Source organism: Anopheles stephensi, chromosome 2, assembly GCF_013141755.1.
Source record: "Anopheles stephensi strain Indian chromosome 2, UCI_ANSTEP_V1.0, whole genome shotgun sequence".
Classification (NCBI taxonomy): domain Eukaryota; kingdom Metazoa; phylum Arthropoda; class Insecta; order Diptera; family Culicidae; genus Anopheles; species Anopheles stephensi.
The window spans coordinates 62,871,923-62,890,749 of NC_050202.1; the positions used below are offsets into that span (position 1 = coordinate 62,871,923).

The following is an 18,827-nucleotide window of genomic DNA, read 5'->3' on the forward strand; positions in this document are numbered from 1 at the left end:
ACGAAAGCTTTGCTCTTTTCACCATCCCACCTTTGCCACTGAAAAAGCCACAGAGAGAACGAGAGAGAGAGAGAGCAGAACAAAGGATACCCCTAACCCCGTTTGTATACATTGTAAGGACACTTTGCAATGTTTCTTTGCAAAAACAAACACCCATCCACAACCCCACAATCGATGCTAGCAAAAGTTGATGTACTTACGCCCGAATGATGATGTCCGTGACTGTGGCCATGATGGTGCTGCTGGTAGTGTAACGGTGCGTGCTGATAGTATCCTTCCACGTGCTGATAGTGCGGATGATGGTGATGGTGGTGGTCGTCCGCTTTCGGCGACAGTGGCAGATGCGACGGTGCCTTATGTCCGGACGATCCCTTGGCGTTGGACATTTCCCGGCTAGCGCTGTGGACGAGCGTACTCTGACCGTGGTGATGAATGTGCCCGTGCACATGCCCATGGCTGTGGCCGTGATGGGTAGGCGGTGATGGCATGTTGTGCCCACTGTGGGGCAGATGGGACGTGTGGGGCACTCCCACCTGATGCCCATGATGATGCGGTACATGCCCCTGGGACGCTTCAATCAGTGTCGGCTGAATGTGTGTCACAAATTGGGCCATGCCTTGGGTTGTGACCACAAACTACAGCACACTTTCTTGTTAACTTGGTAGGGAAGAAATTGATCTCTTAATGAGGGGCACTATGCGTCGTCTGCTGTTTTAACGAGTGTTGGGTTTGTACCGGGAGGCGTAGGCTATCTATCACTGGGTTGCAGTAGGAAATTTCTAGCAAAAGGATTGGTTAACAATAGGATTCGCACTGGTTGGCGAATGATAATAGCTTTTGATGGGGGATTTTCACATACACATAGATGTTACATACATGTTCACTTGGCAGTGAGCTCTTCACAATGATCACTGCAGGATTTGATTTCCATGAATAACAACACTACACTACACTAAACACATAACGATTCACTTCTGAGAATATCTGTAAAGAGACAGAGAGAAAAACAGCATCATATAAGTGTTAATTCCATGAAACAAACACTCGCATTTCGTAAAATATTACTAATCAATTACAATAGTGTTCAAAACAACAGCAATTTTTTTTCTACCACTTATCGGTTTATTGTATACTTTAAAAATATCTTATTATAATTATGATGAAAATTGGTATTGTTTGCACACATTCAACTTCAGTATTCAACAAACATCAATCTATTAAAACATATGCATAAATGGACATTAGTAAAGACCACTATTTACAAACTATTTCTTTCTTTTTTTTCTGTATACTATATAGGAAAGACAAAACCAAATTCGAGACAATAACAATTTACTTTTATGTATATGTTTTACCCCAGCAAACAAATTATAGCACCCGTAATTACCCCAGCAATTCTTAGGTTGACCTCGAATTTCTCTAAATTTTAAGCGACCAATATGATGTAAATTCAGTTCATTCCACTAACTAATCAATAAGAGTTAATTTTCTTTTCTTGACTTAATTTTTACGTGATTGAGATAAGGATCGTTCTTCTGGTGACCTAACCCCTTTGGAAGAAATATATTCTCCATCACAAAATAATGACTAGTTAAATAATCAATTTGAAGTATCTTCACGTAGTTGTGTTATATGGCAAATCGTAGGCTTAGTGTGACAACTTTTACTGTATGCTCTAGTTGGTATCTCGTCCAAGTTGGAGCTTTATTTCGAACTTTACTGCAATACACTGCAACTATAAGTCACAATACATTTTTGTTGAGTCAACCAAATTTCACTGCAACTATTCTGACCCCAACTGTACCTGTTACATATTTGCCTTAAGTTCACAAAAATCAAGACCTGAATTTAAAGACTTCGTACAACTAAACTGTTTTCGAAATTGATTGTTTTCCAATTATCTTTCACCCTTTCACTCATTCAGTTAACACTGTTCAGCTGCGAAGAAAACCGACTCACTGACTCAGCGAGGCTAAGAAATCGGAAAACACCCGACCAAGCAGTACAACCACCGTTCCAGCCAAGTTCCAGCCAAGTGGCGCCAAACGGCTGCTGCTGGCACCCTCCAAAAGTGCATGCAACCGTTGAAAAGCGTTCAGCGCTCTCCCGCCCCATCAACCACGGATCCTGTGTGCCAGTGGATCCTGCGCCGAACGAATCACTTGCTCCACACAGCACACCCATTTTTCTCCTCTACATGACCTCTACGCAACCATCGCTGTACGGTGGTGATGATGGCTGCGCTACGCGTTACTTGCTGTCGCGCCAATCAACCCCCCATTGGTGCTTCTTCAATTCACACACACACACACTTCGCTTACCTCGCTTCTTCACACTGTTCACGCACATCCTTTCGCTAGGCTGCTCCAGTACACCAGTACAGCCTCTGTAACGCAATTCTCTGCCCGAGCTTGGCGTCCAGTTCCAGTATCCTTGCACGGTCACGTGACGGGCGGAAGCTAGTGCGTGCCGTCCTTGCAGCCTCGAGCCAGCCGTTGAGCCAACAGGGATAATAAAACTTAATTTGACTCATAATCATGGAGCCACTTTCCAAACGGTGTGTGGTACCGTGTCCATTGCACACCGTTCGTGCGTCCCGACGGCAGGCAAGGATCGGCAAGTCGGTAATTGGGCCACCAGCACAAACCGCCACCGGTACCGCTTTTTCCCTGTACTGGGTGCGTGATGAGGGATCGTTTGCAAAATTTTCCCTTTTTCCCTCCCCCAAACCAGCCCAGAAGCAATTGTCTATTTCCGGGAGAAGGTGGACAGGAGCGACGGGAAATGGACGGAAGTGGTCGACAGAACTGCGTTTGACCCGTTTTGTGCCAAGTTTGCCGTGCCGAGGCGCTTACTTACTTTGCGAATTGATTGTGGCTTATTGCAGAGCTTATTACATTATCAGGCCAACAATCCAGTGGCCGCACGAGGGAAGGCGAATATGCATCCGAACCGTACCGGCCGTTTATTATTCAACCTTTCTCACTTTAACCAATTCATTACCACACTTCAGCGTCTGCTTGCCATTGAGCGTTGGCTGGGGAAAACGTGCCGACAGCGTGCTTGTCTGGGAGCTTTATGCGAAATGAGTTTTAAAGGGGAACGTTTGAAATGGCTGTTGGTTAAGCAAGCTGTATCAAGTGAACTATACATTTGTGTTTTACTTAGCACTCCTTTTAACCAGGCTTCTAGATAATAAGTCCCTATCAGAATTCCACATAATCTTCTCATCTCTTAAAAGGTTCTAACTTTTTATATAAATCTTCCTCTAAATCGCAGCTCTGTTTTAAGTATAAATCAAATAACGCTACTCATCGTCATACTGCGGCACGATTAAATTATAGAAATCAGCGCGTCAACACAACCCGAGAAACGTTCCGATATCGGATCACCGATATTTAAAGTGCTTAGTCAAATGAACTTTTAATGAACCGTAAGCTGTCACCGTCCACCACAGCCACACCAGTACCCATTCAACCGCATCGACCGTCGAACCGTTTCTTGAAAGCTTTCCCGACAGGAAATGGTCCTGCATACACGCTGGATGTGAGTACAAAATTACGTAAACCCGGCGGCCCACCCTGGCCCAACATCCGGGCTAGCGAACAGCAAGCAAATTGGACTGACGCGTACCGTGCCTCCATCAGCAAGGCTCCGATGCTTCCTTCCGGTTGGTTGTTCCCTACCGAGCGTTGAAACTTCAGCCAAAGGGCTAAACATACTATCGGCTCGCATCAGCCACATGTGCACCGGGCGACAATCTGGCGAATTGATCGAATTTCAATGAAACCAACATAAAACATCGAACCAAAGCCATCGGTGTTCCGATGGCAAATGGGTACGGCATTAGAGATACATGTGGTGCAGGAACAGCACAAAAAAAAACCCACAGCATTAATATGGTAAAAGCACATCAGCCAGCTCCAGCTCCAGCTCCAGGTCCCCGAGTATCGACCCGAGTGGGATAAGTTGAGATGTGATGATCTAAATATAACCGACGCTTCTCCATCTAGCCCTATAACATTTATGGTCGCTTTAATTAAAGAGCTGAGCAAGCAAAGGCGGGACACTAACCAGACCAGACCAGAGGTCCTGCTCTTTTTTTCGCATGGCTTTGCCTTTGTAATTGGTTTTCAATGGCTGAAGCGATTAAATGGGACGAAAGGGGGGAAATTAATTTTCAGCCATCCGGTTTAGGAACGTATCATATATACTTTACGTTTACGTATAATCCGGATGTAGATTTATATTTTGTTCATTATCCTTTTACGCGAGCAATAAAATTAATTATGAACAATTTAGCAGCAAGTACAGCAATATAGATAACTATTTGATAATAAAGTGTGCCAGATACCAAAAGAATTTTAGAAATCCGCTTAATATTATTACAGAGAAAACAAGAATATCTGTGAATCTGAACAAAGAATATTTGTGAGATAGTGAACAAGAAATCTATAAAAGCAAAACAATATAAACAAATGGATAAAGGATACGATAATTAGTGAGAAGAACAAAACGTATAATAAGAAGAAAAAAGAAAAAGTAAAATACTGAATAAAAGAAACGAAGAACGATAATCTGAAATCAATAAGACCCTAAATGGAGTTAAAATGCAGTACAAGTATGATACTGTATTTGGTTTTCCAGTTGATAAGGCAATAGTTTCCATTTTTATGGCAGACTTCTAAAATGAAATGGCAAACAAAGCTAGTTGATATGGAAACGGCTTCAGATGGTAGAGAAATCAAATACCTTTACCTTTACCACAATAAACTGTGTACTATAAAAATGGATGCTATTGCCCTATCAACTGAAAACCTCTGTAAGAAAGTAAAGATAATTCAGACTAATCATCATTACCAAAAAAGAGAAAATAAAGATTCAATGATGGTAAAACACAACAGCAGGAAAAGAAGGATTATTATAAGTAAGGATAATTAAAAAATGCAAACAACAAACAAAAAAAGAAAAGAACAACATAAAAAAGCTTAAACTGTTAAGTACACAGCGGAAAAATGATACTGACAACTCGAAAACCATTCGAAAACATAATTAACGGAAGTGTAAATAGCACAAACCTCAACAAGTAGCTAACACATGTTGTCAATAACATCATAAATATTTTATAAATATTCCACAGATTGTCCAATGGTATTCAATCTGCCGTTAAAGGTACAAAAAGTAACACATTGCATTATTCAATAAGTAAACCATATTCATTATCTTGTTAAAAACCCCCCTGCTTGGGTTGTGTTAAAAGCTCATAAATAATTAACACATCTTGCTGCCCCCACATTAGTCGTCGATAGGGTCGTAATCAAAATCGAGGTAATCGAAGCAAATGTGGTACACTACAAATTGGTTTGTTTGCATAACTCATTAAACAAACACACACACATTCAACAAACATGTACTACCCTTTATCAACAGGTCTAGTATGCTGCCACCGTGCGTTGCCCATCCCGATGTGATGAGCCCGGAACAGAAACGTGCTCACCAATAAGGCGAGAACCTGTTGGTTGCCAGTATGTGGTACAAACCGCCCTTCCAGTAGCGGGAGAAACCAAAACAAAACAAAAAACAACCCCCTTCTCTATTGGTATTTCCAACGTTTATTGGTTTGATTATCATCAGCGGCTCCCTCGCACACAACCAACCCGAAGCGCTGGAATAACCATCATGTTATCAACACACCGACCACACACACACAAAAAAAAACCAAACCAAACCTAGCGGTATTGTGTTTTGATGCAAAGTTGAAAGAGACGTGCAGCACAAAACGTGAAATTGGCCCCACACTTTGCGCGTCCACGTACCGGTCAGCTATGCAAAAGCATATCTCTCGTCAAACCTGCCCGCCACCCACCGTCCGGCTGTGGGGAGATGCTTCGGTCGTCGTCGAGAATGACAGGGCGAGAAAACAGGTTTCGCTGAAGCTGTCTGGGCAGAACCGGGGAGATCAGCTCGACTGGACCTCTACCGGTCGTCAGTCGCTGGAACACGTCCAATCGTTTCGGACCCGGCAGGCTGTGATTCTTCTTTTTTCGCTGTTGAATTTCAGTGTGTTTTTTTTTTCTTAAACCCTAACCCAAGCTAGTTCGACGTCACACGATGGGTAAATTAGTGTGGCAAATTGTGGTGCTGTGTTCCATCGCTTGTCTTAAGCCTTCGGTCGCCCAGTGTAAGTACACGTGTACAAATGTGAAATCTTTTCCCCCAAAAACGCTTCAAAGTGTTGACCAAAGTGTATCCATCAAACTTCTTCATAGATCTTTCCAGCTGTCAAACGCCGGACGGTGACCGGGGTACCTGTGTGCTGGTGCGCGAATGTCCCTTTGCCCGGGCGGTGCTGATGAAGCAGAAACACTCGAACAATGACATCCGGTACATTGAGGCGATACGGTGCGGGATGCTCGAGACGAAGGCGCTCGTGTGCTGCAACGCACCGAACATCACGCAAACGGACAAACCGGTTGAGGCGGAAACGATTGCCGAACTGGTCGAAAATCGGTTCAGCACACCGGAGGAAAAAAGGGGCCTGCTGCCGGTGGAGTGCGGTGTCGATCGGTATCGTGGACCGGTACGCGGCGAGCAGGCAGGACTGTTCGATTTTCCGTGGAACGTCCTGATTCAGCATCGCACCAAAGGTAAGGGTTAATTAATGGGCATTCGGGTAAGCACAACCAAAAAAATCGATCCGGAGGTAAATTGAGCTCTCACCTTAAATATTTAGAAGCTTTTGTGAAAAAATGCTTATAAGGGAATTTGTACTCATTTTAAACTTTAAGCCTTGAAGAAGAAATAGTATGAGTAGCTACAGTTCCAGCTTCCAGGTTTAAATATTTCAATATGTAGCTATCTCGAGGTGGTTTTGATTGCTTTTGAGTTGAGTAGCTATCCAACAATGTATTCTTCATTTATCCAACATGAAACCTATGTTGCTTGAATTCGTCCTCAAATTAGAATAATATTTGGAGTGCTGCACTAGTCTGTTCCCAATTCTTGTTTGATTTTTAATAGAAAACACTCAAGAAATAATTGTGCCACAAATCTACACACGACATAGTAATCGAAAGTCAGTTTCAGATACTCAAACAATGACGGATCAACCTAGGTGCGGAAGGAGCGGCCGCTCAGGGCTTCGTCGGTTAGGGGGGCCTCTTCGGTGAGGGAAATCTTGTTATTTCCCTCTAATATCACAATTTGAGGGACCTCATCTACCATTCCGTTCGGGGCCTTTAAATATATTTACCCACCACTGTACTCAGGAAGATTTTATGGTGTAAATGTGCAAAATTGTGAGCCAGAGCTCGATTAAGAAGAGATTTTCCTACCTACAATTATTCTAAAGCTTGTAGCGATGTCGCAGTTGAAAGATTTATTGAACACACTTTCCTCACCATTCACTCAACTTCCAGATGGCGAGAATCGGTTCCATTGCGGCGGATCACTGATTAGCGATCGATACGTACTGACAGCTGCTCGGTGCATTATGGGCATCAAAAAAACCTGGACAGTGTAAGTGATGAACGTGCGGAGCGAATGCCCGATTTGTAATAATTAATAGATCCTGCCCTTCCATCACTGTTGCAGCGTATCCGTCCGGGTGGGTGAATGGAATTTGCAAACCAATCCCGACTGTACCTCGGCGACCGTTGACACTGAATGTGCTGCCCCCGTTCAGGATATTGCGATCGAAAAAATCATCATTCCCACCAACTACACCGGAACCGACTCACCCGCAGTGAAGCAAGACATTGCCCTGCTACGACTGGCACGTAAGCTAGAATTCAACGAATCAGTTGCTCCGATTTGTTTACCACTCGATACGACGGCGTGGACCAGCTACAGCACCGAGAGTGGCCAGTTTTATGAGAGCGGTTGGGGAAAAACGCCCGACGGTAGGTGTTCGGTGCCGGGCCGAGTTAATGAAACCCCAACAAATGTGCATTCAGCCGGTTGTGCATTCGTTATTAACACGTTAACGTGTGTCTTGTCCCGTGTTTTGTAGCCGTCGCTGGTGATAACAAATGGAATTACGCCTCGGTCGGTGTTTCGCGGGACGTTTGCCTTGCACAGTATCCACACGCCAACGTGGACGAGGAACAGATTTGTGCGACACCACAGCGGTTGGAGGACACGTGCAGGGGAGACACGGGTGGACCGCTGATGTATTCTCATACGGATCGTGCCTGGTATCTGGTGGGCGTCGGCAGCTTCCACAAGCAGTGTGCCATCCGTGGTGAGCCGGCCGTCTACACGAATGTGGCCAGCTTTACCGATTGGATTATTGACAATCTGGAACCGTAGGAATGGGGAGCTTTATTGGTGCGTGAGTAAGGCGCACAGGTTTTCCCCCATTTTCTAATTGACTTAATTAACTATGTACAATCGAGCTGTGTCAACGTTATGAACAAGGTATACAGAATAAAGGTGAAGAGAAGCAAGACATACGGAGTGGTCAGTTTCTAATGAAAATTAACTCAGGGACTCTTAGGACAATGAGAAATTTTAAAGATGTTATAGCAGCAATTGTGCGTCTAAAGGCCATGGAATAAAAGTATTACTATCGACCTCAGTTAAGATCATGGGTTAATGCGTCAAATCTTAAGACAGAAATGAGGTCCAATAATCGAGCATTTGATCATTGCAGATATTCCATAGTTAGGTTCCTTGAGACAGTACTTAGCTGCCGTACCAATAAGAGTCTTCTAATTGTTCTGGTATGGTATTTTATGTCAGGATTTAGTCTTCATTCATCCTACATAAAAGTTTCTCTTAACTTTCATCAAAATTAAATCTACCTGAATCCCATTAGATATACTAAGATAATCGAAATTGAGTGTTTCAATTTTCATTCATGTAGAACGTCCTGGCCGTTCTTCTTTATCACAGAAAATCATCCAGGAACGATTCAGGATTTTTTTGAATGCCTACGTTAGCTTGACTATTATACCTATCGTTTATAATAATTTCGCAACATTGGTTCATGGTCATTGCCCTGCTTGACGATATTATGTCTAACTGTATTGTATTATGATTGATGCTATTGTACAGCCCTCAAGGCAAATAATGAACTAACTCAAATCATTTTTTGGGCCACGGGACCGGCTGAGTCCATTACGGCGCCAGTATTCACACAGCAGGACTGGGGATCAAATCCATCCTACGCCGTCTCCCTGTACGCAGCACTGACTATCACGTTACGGGAAAAGCTAGATCAAGGAAAGCCAGAAATGGCTGGCCGAGACCTTTCGAGGTTGTATAGCCACGTTAGAAGAGAACATTTTCCAAAATATCGGTTCTACTGATAAGAACAACCCAATGGATTGGTCAAATATGGAGCTTGTTGAATAGGAAGCAATAAAATCAATTTACCACAAATAGTAAAAGGTATTGAAGTATGTAAGCTTACACACTAAATTTATAAAAAAATAGTTGAACCCTACTTTTTTACATCAATTTTCTTACTAAACCCTTGGATCCTGGCTCTGCGGAATCTCTGCACCGTGTGAGACCATTATGGGAAAATCTTTTTTTTTTACTCAATACTCCAATTTCTCTTGAAGCACTAACAAAATGGTAAATTTGAATAAAATTCTCTACCACAACCATTCCATCACTCCTTGACCTTTCGCGACCAACACATCACACGTCTGGTCTTTAAACGCCCCGAAAGCCCCATTTTTATGACCAAACACATTTAAGGCTATCGTTAAAGCCGGCGGTAACAAATCGCGCCACATCGAGCCATTCTTTCACGGCCGTGCACCGCACTACGCTTATCGCGCGTAACTTCCGCTGCATTAGTCCAGCACACAGTTTGCGGCGGAAGCAGACGAGAAAATTGAGACTCCATCCACCAGGTGTGGTGATGTGTAGGTGATACGGTCTATTGTGAGATCATTTTCACCGCCAGGCACTTCCGAAAATACCTAGCCGTCTTTTATCTTCGTACGTTCCGCGTACACGTAAATTAAATGGGCGAGTGTTTTACGATCCGTTTTCGTGTGTGTATGCACACAAACACCTGGCCCCACTAATCGACGGAAAGTTTGAACGCGCCTGCAATGAGACGCGTGGCTCATTTATCAGGAAGATTAATTTAAGATGCCTCACCGATTGTTTACAGTTTTTCGCCACACTGCATGACGCAGTCATGCAGGGTGTATGCGGATCGTAAGCGAGTAATTTTGATACACATTTGTTTTTGTTGTTGGCAGCACGTGGTTCGGAGATGCGCCACTACGCGTGGATTGTTATTCTGAAGTCAATCGCTTTACATTAATTTTCACACACGATTCTATTTCCAGCGCACTGGGTTTACGTTCGGACGGGGTTCTCGCAGGGCTCAGGCAAATTCAACACAACACAACTGTCGGCTCTATAATGCGACAAGTGAGTGTTATTCCTTTTTTCACCCAAAACACTCTATCGATCGAGTGGTGTGAAATGGTTTGAAAAATTCATTTACAAAACGCCTTCCTTCCAGCAACCCAAACACGAACCCAAAGCCCAAGCAAAACCAAACGGGGAAAACCTTGTAAGGAATGCAAATATTACCTTCCGAACGACCGCCAGCCCGACGTTCTCCTCTTTTTCAAACAACAATTTAATTAAGAATCTTTTAATACTTCACCGAAACACAAACCAGAGGCACACTTTTAGAAAGAAGCGATAAAACAGCTCCACTAATCCACCACCGCTAAACCCACTATCCTTCGCGTGCTGTTTCTTCCAAACTACTAAGGACGATCCCGGACGGTATAACCCCACGAAAGCAACCCGATGGATGTACCGAAAGAAACTAATAACGTTTGAAAGATGTGCGAGCTGCAAGGCTACAATATCAAACATGCTGCCAAACGATTTAAAGAAATCTCGAGCCAACGAAAACGATGATACGTATTTAGGCTCCTTTATAGTAGGAAAAGCAAACGGGAAAACCCCCGAAAGGGAAAATTGTGGTCGTGGTGTTTTGATACCCCCCCTCCCCGGAAAAACAAACGAAGAGATTACAAAAACTTCCACGGTAAGCAGATTCTTCACATTATTAGCTTGACTTTTTTCTTGTGCGTCTTAAACCAGGTAACTTCCACCTTTTTTGTGGTGTGTGTAAAAATTTAAATAAGAAAAGTATGGTTGGTTTGCTTGGTGGTGGTCCCTATTAAAAATAACTTCTGGACAAAAAAATACTTGCCACATTGTTGTCTTTTGCAAAGCGGGCAGCCTACCAACAGCCCTTCAGGGCACAAGGAAGACAGACGCATGTCAGCGAGCGAGCGCAAGTTTACTTGCGAAAGCCTCGAAAATGGGGGAAAATATTTAAAAAATTTCCGCTCAAACTTTTCCGGTCACAAGATTTTTGGGTCAGCACCAGTTTTCGGTCCCCGTTTTTTTTGCTGTCCCTCTCTCTCTCCTTGAGTAAGGAAAGGCTCCGATAACACCCTTCGCCAGACAATTCCTGTCTGTTTTCCCACTAGACTTGTCGCGGCCGCAACATCTCACTAGCTTTGGTGGATTGGGGCCCATCACCCCTGGCTTTTCCCCAACTAAACTAGCAAAGCGTTAACGTCGCGGGTACGGATTACGAAAGCCATTTATCACACCTTTACGAGACAAACTTCTCGCCCACCGTCTTCCTAGTGTTCGAAGCAAGCAGAATGAACGTGATCACCCGTCTACATCCCAGAAACCGGAAGCGTCCGTATCAATCAGAGCTAGATTATCTCGCTGACTGTTGATACCCGCCTGTTCGAGCACACCCAACCCAAACGCACGATATAATCCTGTGTAACAAAACATTCCGACGCTTCAATAATCGTCTCCGGGCAATAATGGTAGACGGAATGCAAAAAAAAACCCTTCGGTACCTACATTTCAACTTTCACAGCACACTTTCACCACACACCGCCCGTTTGCTGAGGCGGGGTGTCACGCACGTTCTACACGCACGTACTGAGAGGGTAGGGATGGGGGGGTATCAAACGCGCGCGCACACACACTCACGAGTTTACACGCGATCACTCACGGTCCGTGTTTGAAGACGGATTGACGACGACTGTGATGACTTCGGTTCGGTCTGCCCGAACCAACCACCGGACGCGCTTTGGAAAGCGAGCGAGTCGCACATCGCCCATTCACATCCGCCAAACACCTACGCCCGCCATCGGCACGACGCGAGACCGTTCCGTCCATTTTCCATTCTCCAGGGAGTGTGCGGGAGTAGGTGACTGTACTCTCACTTCGGCTATTCGCTCGGCACTCGGCTGCGACGTCGCAACGGTCGCGCCGTTCCGAACCATGCAACAAGATTCGCAGTCGCTCTGGGGGGGGGGGGGGGAGCAGGAGGGCGTTTCAAGACGGCAAAGAAGTCTCGGACTTCGCCTTGAAGGCGCCTACCGAACGGTTGAACGGCGATTAAAGCACTGGCATCCTTCCAGCCTGTTTGCGTGTGTGTGTGTGTGTGTGTGTGTGTATGTGTGTTGTTCCCTACAAGCCAAAGGATTAGGGCTGAGGAAAACACAGAAAGAGTGCCATCCACGATGCACCGGGAATGTAACGCAACACAAAACGTTGGCACGCTCGACAGCCGGGAGCCGCATATCGGAAAGTAACAAAAGCTTTCCATCCGTGATTTGAACATTTTCTCCACCAGCAGCAGGTTCTTAATGTTGTTCGAGATTTTGTTTGTGGCCTTTTTTTTTGTTCTCGTTTTTGCTTCGTGAATACTCCACTGGAGCAGGAATTTGTTAGCCTAAATTGGGGTACGTTTCTTGCATACTTGATTTTGGGCGAACTTGTGTGTGGCTAAGGGGCACGGGACTCGTATTTGGTTCTAGAAACAAAAGATTTTTTGGCTCCACACGTGACTGGGTTTTTTTTCTTTCTATTTTAAAAGTTAGTTTGATTCCCAAAAAACACACCTCTTTTGAACAATTTTTTGTTAGTAACTTTACATCCGAAAAACGTCGATGGAGACGCCTGGTGTTTGACGAAAAGAAAACAAAGCCGATACACGGGGGTTCACTTTTCATCATGTTTTTTAGCATAAAGAATCAAACGAATTTTTATAAAAATATTTCTTTCATTTACACAAAATCTCACATAACGAGTTAGTATAAAAGTGAAATATAACATAGGGGAACATACTATTAAATTCGGTAGAAACACAAATCATTTTAATTTTTTGTTTAACTGTTTGCCCAGCGCTAGGGGCGGTCCGGTGGCCTAGGCGATAATGGCGCCGACTTTCACATGGCAGGACCGGGCTTCAAATTCCATCTAGATCGCCTCCCCATACGTTGGGCTGACTACTTTACTACGGGTAAAATTAAGACACAGAAAGCCAGAAACGGCAGGCCGATACCTCTGTCGAGGTTGTAGTGCCTAGGAAGGGGAAGAAGAAGTTTGCCCAGTACTTCCGCAACATTGCTTGAATCTTTTTCTCATTTCTATGAAACTTTAGATCAACAACGTACTCAAATTTTCCTTCTAGATTTTTGTCAAGAAATAAAAATGATTAAATGTACAGATTAGGAAATGATAAGACTAAATCCATAATTTTAATCACTTAACTACATAGCTTTATATTACTTTTTATATGCTCTTCTTTAATTACTAAAATCCAATCAAATTCGGGAAAATTGTAAAAACTTCAGAGAAATAGTATGGGAAAATTTCAAAACTCTTGCTTAAAGAGAAAGAGTTGCTTACATAATTTTACTGCACTACAAACAATCGCTTTTCAAAGCAATTGTATAAAAACACTCAGAAAATCAAGAACGATTTATTATGTCTTTCGTTGTAATTCAGCTAAAAAAACTCATTTTTTAAATGCTTCTCCCACTTCGCACCCAACAGATGTACCCCAAAAAGGGAAGCAGAAAACTCTCGCTTCCTTCCGTGTGGTTTTCTTTCCTACCCTTTTTTCCCCACACATTTCTTACAATTCTGTTGCGTCGCTCGTGAAGCAGCCAAAACGCTGCCTGATCGCGCAACAAACGCATTCCCGAAGCACGTTTGTATCACGGACACGCTCGCCATTCGCCGAACGCCGTGGCCGAACGCTATGCGGTTTTTGGGCGTTCGGTTTGTTTTGTCGCCCATATCTGGGCACTTGTTTTGGTTCCAATATGTTGCGAATCCGGTCGCTACCGAGATCCTCCCGGGTCGACAGAGACCTCGCACAAAAGCAGCACAAGCGAAGGACAGCGATGGTGCATATCAAACGCTTGTGGCATACAACCCGTCGGGAGCACGAATGCACCAACAGCTGACCCTGTTTTGGGTGGCAAAACCCACGTTTCGGGCAGCGTTTGCGTGTTTTGTTTTAACTTGTCGCCAAATCACGTGGGCTGTAAGGAAAAATAAAATAAAAACAGCTTTTGGAGAGTTGTGTAAATTTTAGCTGTTAGTTTGAACACTTTTAGGAATGTTTTAGGAGGTTTCTTATGAAGAAAATTTAAAAAGAATGGCCGAATAGATTGATTTGAAGCAGACTGGAGCTAAGAGCAACGCATGGCCTAGAAAAAACAGTCGAAGGACATTTGAAGGTTACGCAACGGTATCGTTATCGCATCCCGCGTTTCGATTGTTCCTCGTGACCATGGTGAACATGATTTTTCCACGAGGACACAAGAGGATCTGTAACTCGCATACTGTCCGCATGTAAATTTTCAAACGAAGCGGTGTTGTTTACCGATATTTAATTACCTTTTATCTAATTCACAATCGATGGGGGTTTACGAACAGAAAAAAAATAGCCAAACAACAAACAAGCTGTTTGAAATGAGTTCTATCCTTCGTACTGACTTTCTCTACTTTTTTCCTCTTCAGCGAAGGACCACAATCGACGGCCAGTTCACTCACTCACAGTACGCAAGGGAAGGATAATAGCTTTGCACACGCCAGAACCTGCTGGCATCACAATCGGAGGCGATAGCATCGAATCAAAACAATCTTCCGTCCGAGACACCGCCACCGTGGAGTCTTTCTGTCCGCACATTTTCCCGCCCAATTGCCCAGCGAGTGGGGGGGGGGGGTGGCGGTAATCGTTTCAAACAAATTTGCATACCCTGCTTACGGGTTAAAACGGTAGAACAACTGAGCTGAACGGTGAGCCAACCAGCGAACGGGGAAGGGAAAAACGCCAATGGCACTCGCGGATTGTTGTTTTGCATAAACGGCTCAATTTGTGGCGTCTCGCTCGTCCCGCCAACCGGGTAACAAACATGCACAAAACAATTAGCACACGGACGGTTTCGGAACATCTTCGCCTGGGAGGTTTTGTTTCCGCTCTGCTCGCGCTGCTAGCAAATTCATAGCGGTTGTTTTAATTGTTCAACAAAGATGCCGAAAAACACTTCTTGGCTAATTGTCCGTTATGATTTGGTTTAGGTTTGCCCTTCCGATGGGGACAGGGAAATGGTTTTGAATAGAGAACAGCTGAGAATGCTTCGAGTAGCTTCAGAGCTAGCTTTGTAATAGGAAAAATTAAATTCTAATGAAAAACGTCAACCAAATAATAATTCTAATATTTTTCAATGTAAATTTAGACCAAAAAAAGACATAATCTGGCTCTTTCCATTCCTCTTCCGAAACACACTTTTCAAACAGCGACCACAAAAGATGATACGAAAAGAGCAACGTGTAGCGGAAAACCTTTTCCCACGCCTGTTTCCTTCCCACCTCCGAAACCGAGTCAAAAGCTTTCGAAAAAAAGAAGCTGCATCATAATCATTGCCCGTCTTTGTGTGTGCATGGAAGATTTTCCTCCCATTTTCCGCCACAGCTTCTTACCGGGGGGATGCACACAATGCACACAGTGCGCTTTGTTAACTACAGCTACGCTCGTTCGTTCGCCCATCCCTACCGTTTAGCTGTACACAGATGAAAACCAAAAAAAGTAAATGGCACCACCGAGCGGTTAGGGCAAGTGGTTTTCCGTTTAATGTTTGGTGTGTTTTTGCGTTGGCCGGATTTCTACTCGAACGGTGCCATAAAACCACGGCGTGTGTGTGTTTATTCGAACGAAAATACTTTGTTGGTGAGGATGGGCAGAAAAGCGTAGAATTTTTTTATCTTAAATGTTTAAGGTGGATAAAAAATACTAATCGGAATTCGCCAGTTAATGTACTTTGGTGTTTATTACTTACTAAGTCCCACCTTGGCAAAAGTGTACTAGTAATGAATAGATAAATACTATAAATTGTGTAAGAACGATAAGGAAAAGCAGTTACAATACTAATAGTTGTTTAATTTTAACTAGATTTTACAGATCATATGGCTCTACCAGGGCCCGCTTGAACATCGAAAGGTCTCGGCCAGCCATTTCTGGCTTTCTTTGACTTGATTTTATCCGCCAATGGATAGTCGCTCCTGAATTTTACCCGAACGGGGAGGCGGTCTGGATGGGATTTGGTTCACGCTCTTGCCGTGTGAAGACCGCCATCTTTATTATTATTTGAATATAATTTGGCTTATACATGTTCATACACTTTAAATAACTATATTATTTAAAAGATTTAAAAAATAAGCCTTTTAGATAATAAAATAAATCTATAATAAGTTATTGGACTTACTAAGGAAACCTTTCTTTTTTTTTAAATAAAAGAACACCTTTTTTACCGTTGCCGTTGTTTTTTTCTCTTTTCAAGGTACAAATCAAGGGATGTGTCACTCATCGCCCTCATCCCATACCTTTCATGCGTCCCTTAATGGTTCAATCACAAACAGAACGTTGACCTGCTGATTGGGAGATGCAAGATTAGGGAAAATGAAAATTAAGTTCCCACGTTCGGGGTTCCGTTTCCCTTTAGCTCTTTCTGGTAGCTATCTGTGCCTTTCTGTCTTTTCGCAACTCACTTATGATGTCTTACGTTTGAACAAAGGTCCCACATAACATGATAAATATGGTGTTATTTTTTGTATAATTTATTGTGAAATAAATTTCAACCAGCATTTGATAAGGACGAAGAAGCGAAAAATCATCATACCACAATGAACAGTGAATCTTAAGGAGGTCGTATTTTTTTTATTTAATTCAAGCTGCATAAGATTTATTTTACAAATTCTTTTTTTACTATGGAATTTAAGACAATAACCCACTTTATTGCTCACATTATCCTTTAAATGGCGTAGAAAAATGCAGCAAAGTTTCAACAAATAAATTATTTTGTATTTATTCAGTTTAAAACATTGCACTAACCAGCTATAAAAGCGATACAGAGATTTGAAGCTACATGACCAACAGAGTGTCTGCTTTCCTACATACATCACTATTGCATTTTTCCCTCGGCTCTAAGTACGCACAATTTCCCCCCGAAATCAACCCCAACTTATGCATGATACATACGAAACAGGCACACATTTATGACCTGCATGTACCGGTCCCATAGACACCTGATGTCCTGATTGTCTCGCGGTACCTCCAAATCCAGCACGCACTGTGTCATACACTGCATGAACATCTGCACCTGATCCCGGGTCCAACCGTTCTGCTTCCACGGTTCGATTAACCGCTCCGTCATCTCCACAAACAGCAGCCTTAGCTCTCGCGTCCGGTGCAAATTGCACGCAATCATGATGATGGCCCGGTAGTAGGAGCGAAAGTTGTTCTCCACCTCCTGGTACGCACGCTCCAGCAAGGTAGGCTTCAAGCGCATCGATACTAAGCTGTAAATAATTTACAGAAAATAATTTAACCCTCGAATGGATTCCCACTAATGTTCATTAGCGACTTACTGCTTAATTTCCTTCTCCTTGTCCAGCAGGTACCGAATCTCACGTAAGTCTAACAGAAACTCTTTGTCCATTTCGGTGTCCAAATAGTCGGCACCCGAATGTTGATACGTATACGTCCAGAAGGTCATCAGGGCCTAAAACAAACTCGAACATTAGAAATACCCGCCTTTTTTCCATCATACAGCGTACAAGCGCACCTGTGCACATTCGTAGAAGTCCTTAAAGTTAAGGTACTGCAACTTCCGCTTGGTCGTTTCGAAGCGCAAACAGGCGATAAACACGACCGCCGCATACTTCTGGGCCAGCTCCTCCGGCAGTACAAACTGTTGCCGAATGTTGTTCGCCAAATTGCCTTGCGTTTCTTCGACCGCCTTAAATATTCGCTTCACGTTGTCAAACTGTCGCCGGCAGGATTTTAACCGTACGCCCGTCTTGTCGGCCACCTCATCCAGATCCTTACGGTTGCGGGCATTCAGTTTCTTGCCGAACAGTTCACGTGCGACCGTATCGTCCAGTGAGTAGTAGTGCTCGATTAGCAGCGACCGATCCTGTGGGCATATCTGGAACGTTGGCTGCTCCGACAGCTTCGGTGGCGAGTGGAGAAATTTTTCCAGCATGGCGTACGTACGATAGTGGTCCTGCACGTCCGATGCGATCAGTTCCGGTGGAACTTCTGCAAATATGCCGCCTTTCTGCTTCAGTAACGAGACCGCTTCCACGACTGCAATGAAAGTAAACAGTGTGAGTGTTGTGCACCCGCAATCACAGCACGTCCCCATACTCACACGTGTAACCTTCTACCCATAGTTGATAGATTTCCGGATCGATTATTGTGTAATTACTGATAAATACATCCACATTTACGTCGGCAAACATAGTTTATCGATGATTTTGAACGATTTACAAAACTGGCACGGTCGCAAACTTGCAAAAGATTTACTTTGTTTTGATTATGCTCTGTTGACAGCCGTGTAAACATCTGCGCACGGTTGTGTGCGTGTGGTAATGGATGGGAAACGTTTCCCAAGTAACATTTTTCCCATTACATGAAGGGAGCAAAATAAAACGATTTGTTTCGATAA

General features: G+C 43.7%; 3 protein-coding genes across 10 annotated transcripts in view; 1 reads left to right on the forward strand and 2 right to left on the reverse strand.

The window, feature by feature from the left end:
* Positions 1-12,061, reverse strand: part of LOC118506675 (ankyrin-3) — a 115,410-nt gene extending 103,349 nt beyond the window's left edge. For 4 of the 8 annotated variants that reach the window (XM_036044116.1, XM_036044129.1, XM_036044118.1 and 1 more), the window contains exon 1: positions 201-614. In XM_036044116.1, coding sequence (XP_035900009.1) covers positions 201-614 — 414 coding nt within the window. Of the gene's footprint in view, positions 1-200; positions 985-11,877 lie in introns of those variants that run through there. The other 4 variants (XM_036044117.1, XM_036044115.1, XM_036044114.1 and 1 more) reach the window with 2 other exon arrangements.
* Positions 5,959-8,453, forward strand: LOC118506678 (CLIP domain-containing serine protease 14D-like). The gene is made up of 5 exons (XM_036044133.1): positions 5,959-6,181; positions 6,270-6,647; positions 7,419-7,518; positions 7,594-7,901; positions 8,012-8,453. The coding sequence occupies exons 1-5, from the start codon at positions 6,112-6,114 to the stop codon at positions 8,308-8,310; spliced, it is 1,155 nt and encodes a 384-aa protein (XP_035900026.1). The 5' UTR covers positions 5,959-6,111; the 3' UTR covers positions 8,311-8,453.
* A 4,954-nt stretch (positions 12,062-17,015) lies between the features above and the next one.
* On the reverse strand, positions 17,016-18,752 carry LOC118506680 (acidic fibroblast growth factor intracellular-binding protein). Its single transcript, XM_036044134.1, has 4 exons — positions 18,531-18,752; positions 17,943-18,466; positions 17,746-17,879; positions 17,016-17,676 (listed from the first exon to the last, which is right to left on the reverse strand). Exons 1-4 carry the CDS (start codon positions 18,619-18,621, stop codon positions 17,340-17,342), a joined length of 1,086 nt encoding a protein of 361 aa, XP_035900027.1. The 5' UTR covers positions 18,622-18,752; the 3' UTR covers positions 17,016-17,339.
* Positions 18,753-18,827: the final 75 nt, after the last annotated feature.

Coding starts and splice junctions, on each gene's coding strand:
- LOC118506680 (XM_036044134.1), bottom strand. CDS start 18,621: ATGTTTGCCGACGTAAATGTGGATGTATTTATCAGTAATTACACAATA. Junction 18,467..18,530: donor ATGGGTAGAAGGTTACACGT/GTGAGTATGGGG, acceptor CTTTCATTGCAG/TCGTGGAAGCGGTCTCGTTA. Junction 17,880..17,942: donor ACTTCTACGAATGTGCACAG/GTGCGCTTGTAC, acceptor AGTTTGTTTTAG/GCCCTGATGACCTTCTGGAC.
- LOC118506678 (XM_036044133.1), top strand. CDS start 6,112: ATGGGTAAATTAGTGTGGCAAATTGTGGTGCTGTGTTCCATCGCTTGT. Junction 6,182..6,269: donor TAAGCCTTCGGTCGCCCAGT/GTAAGTACACGT, acceptor ACTTCTTCATAG/ATCTTTCCAGCTGTCAAACG. Junction 7,902..8,011: donor TTGGGGAAAAACGCCCGACG/GTAGGTGTTCGG, acceptor CGTGTTTTGTAG/CCGTCGCTGGTGATAACAAA.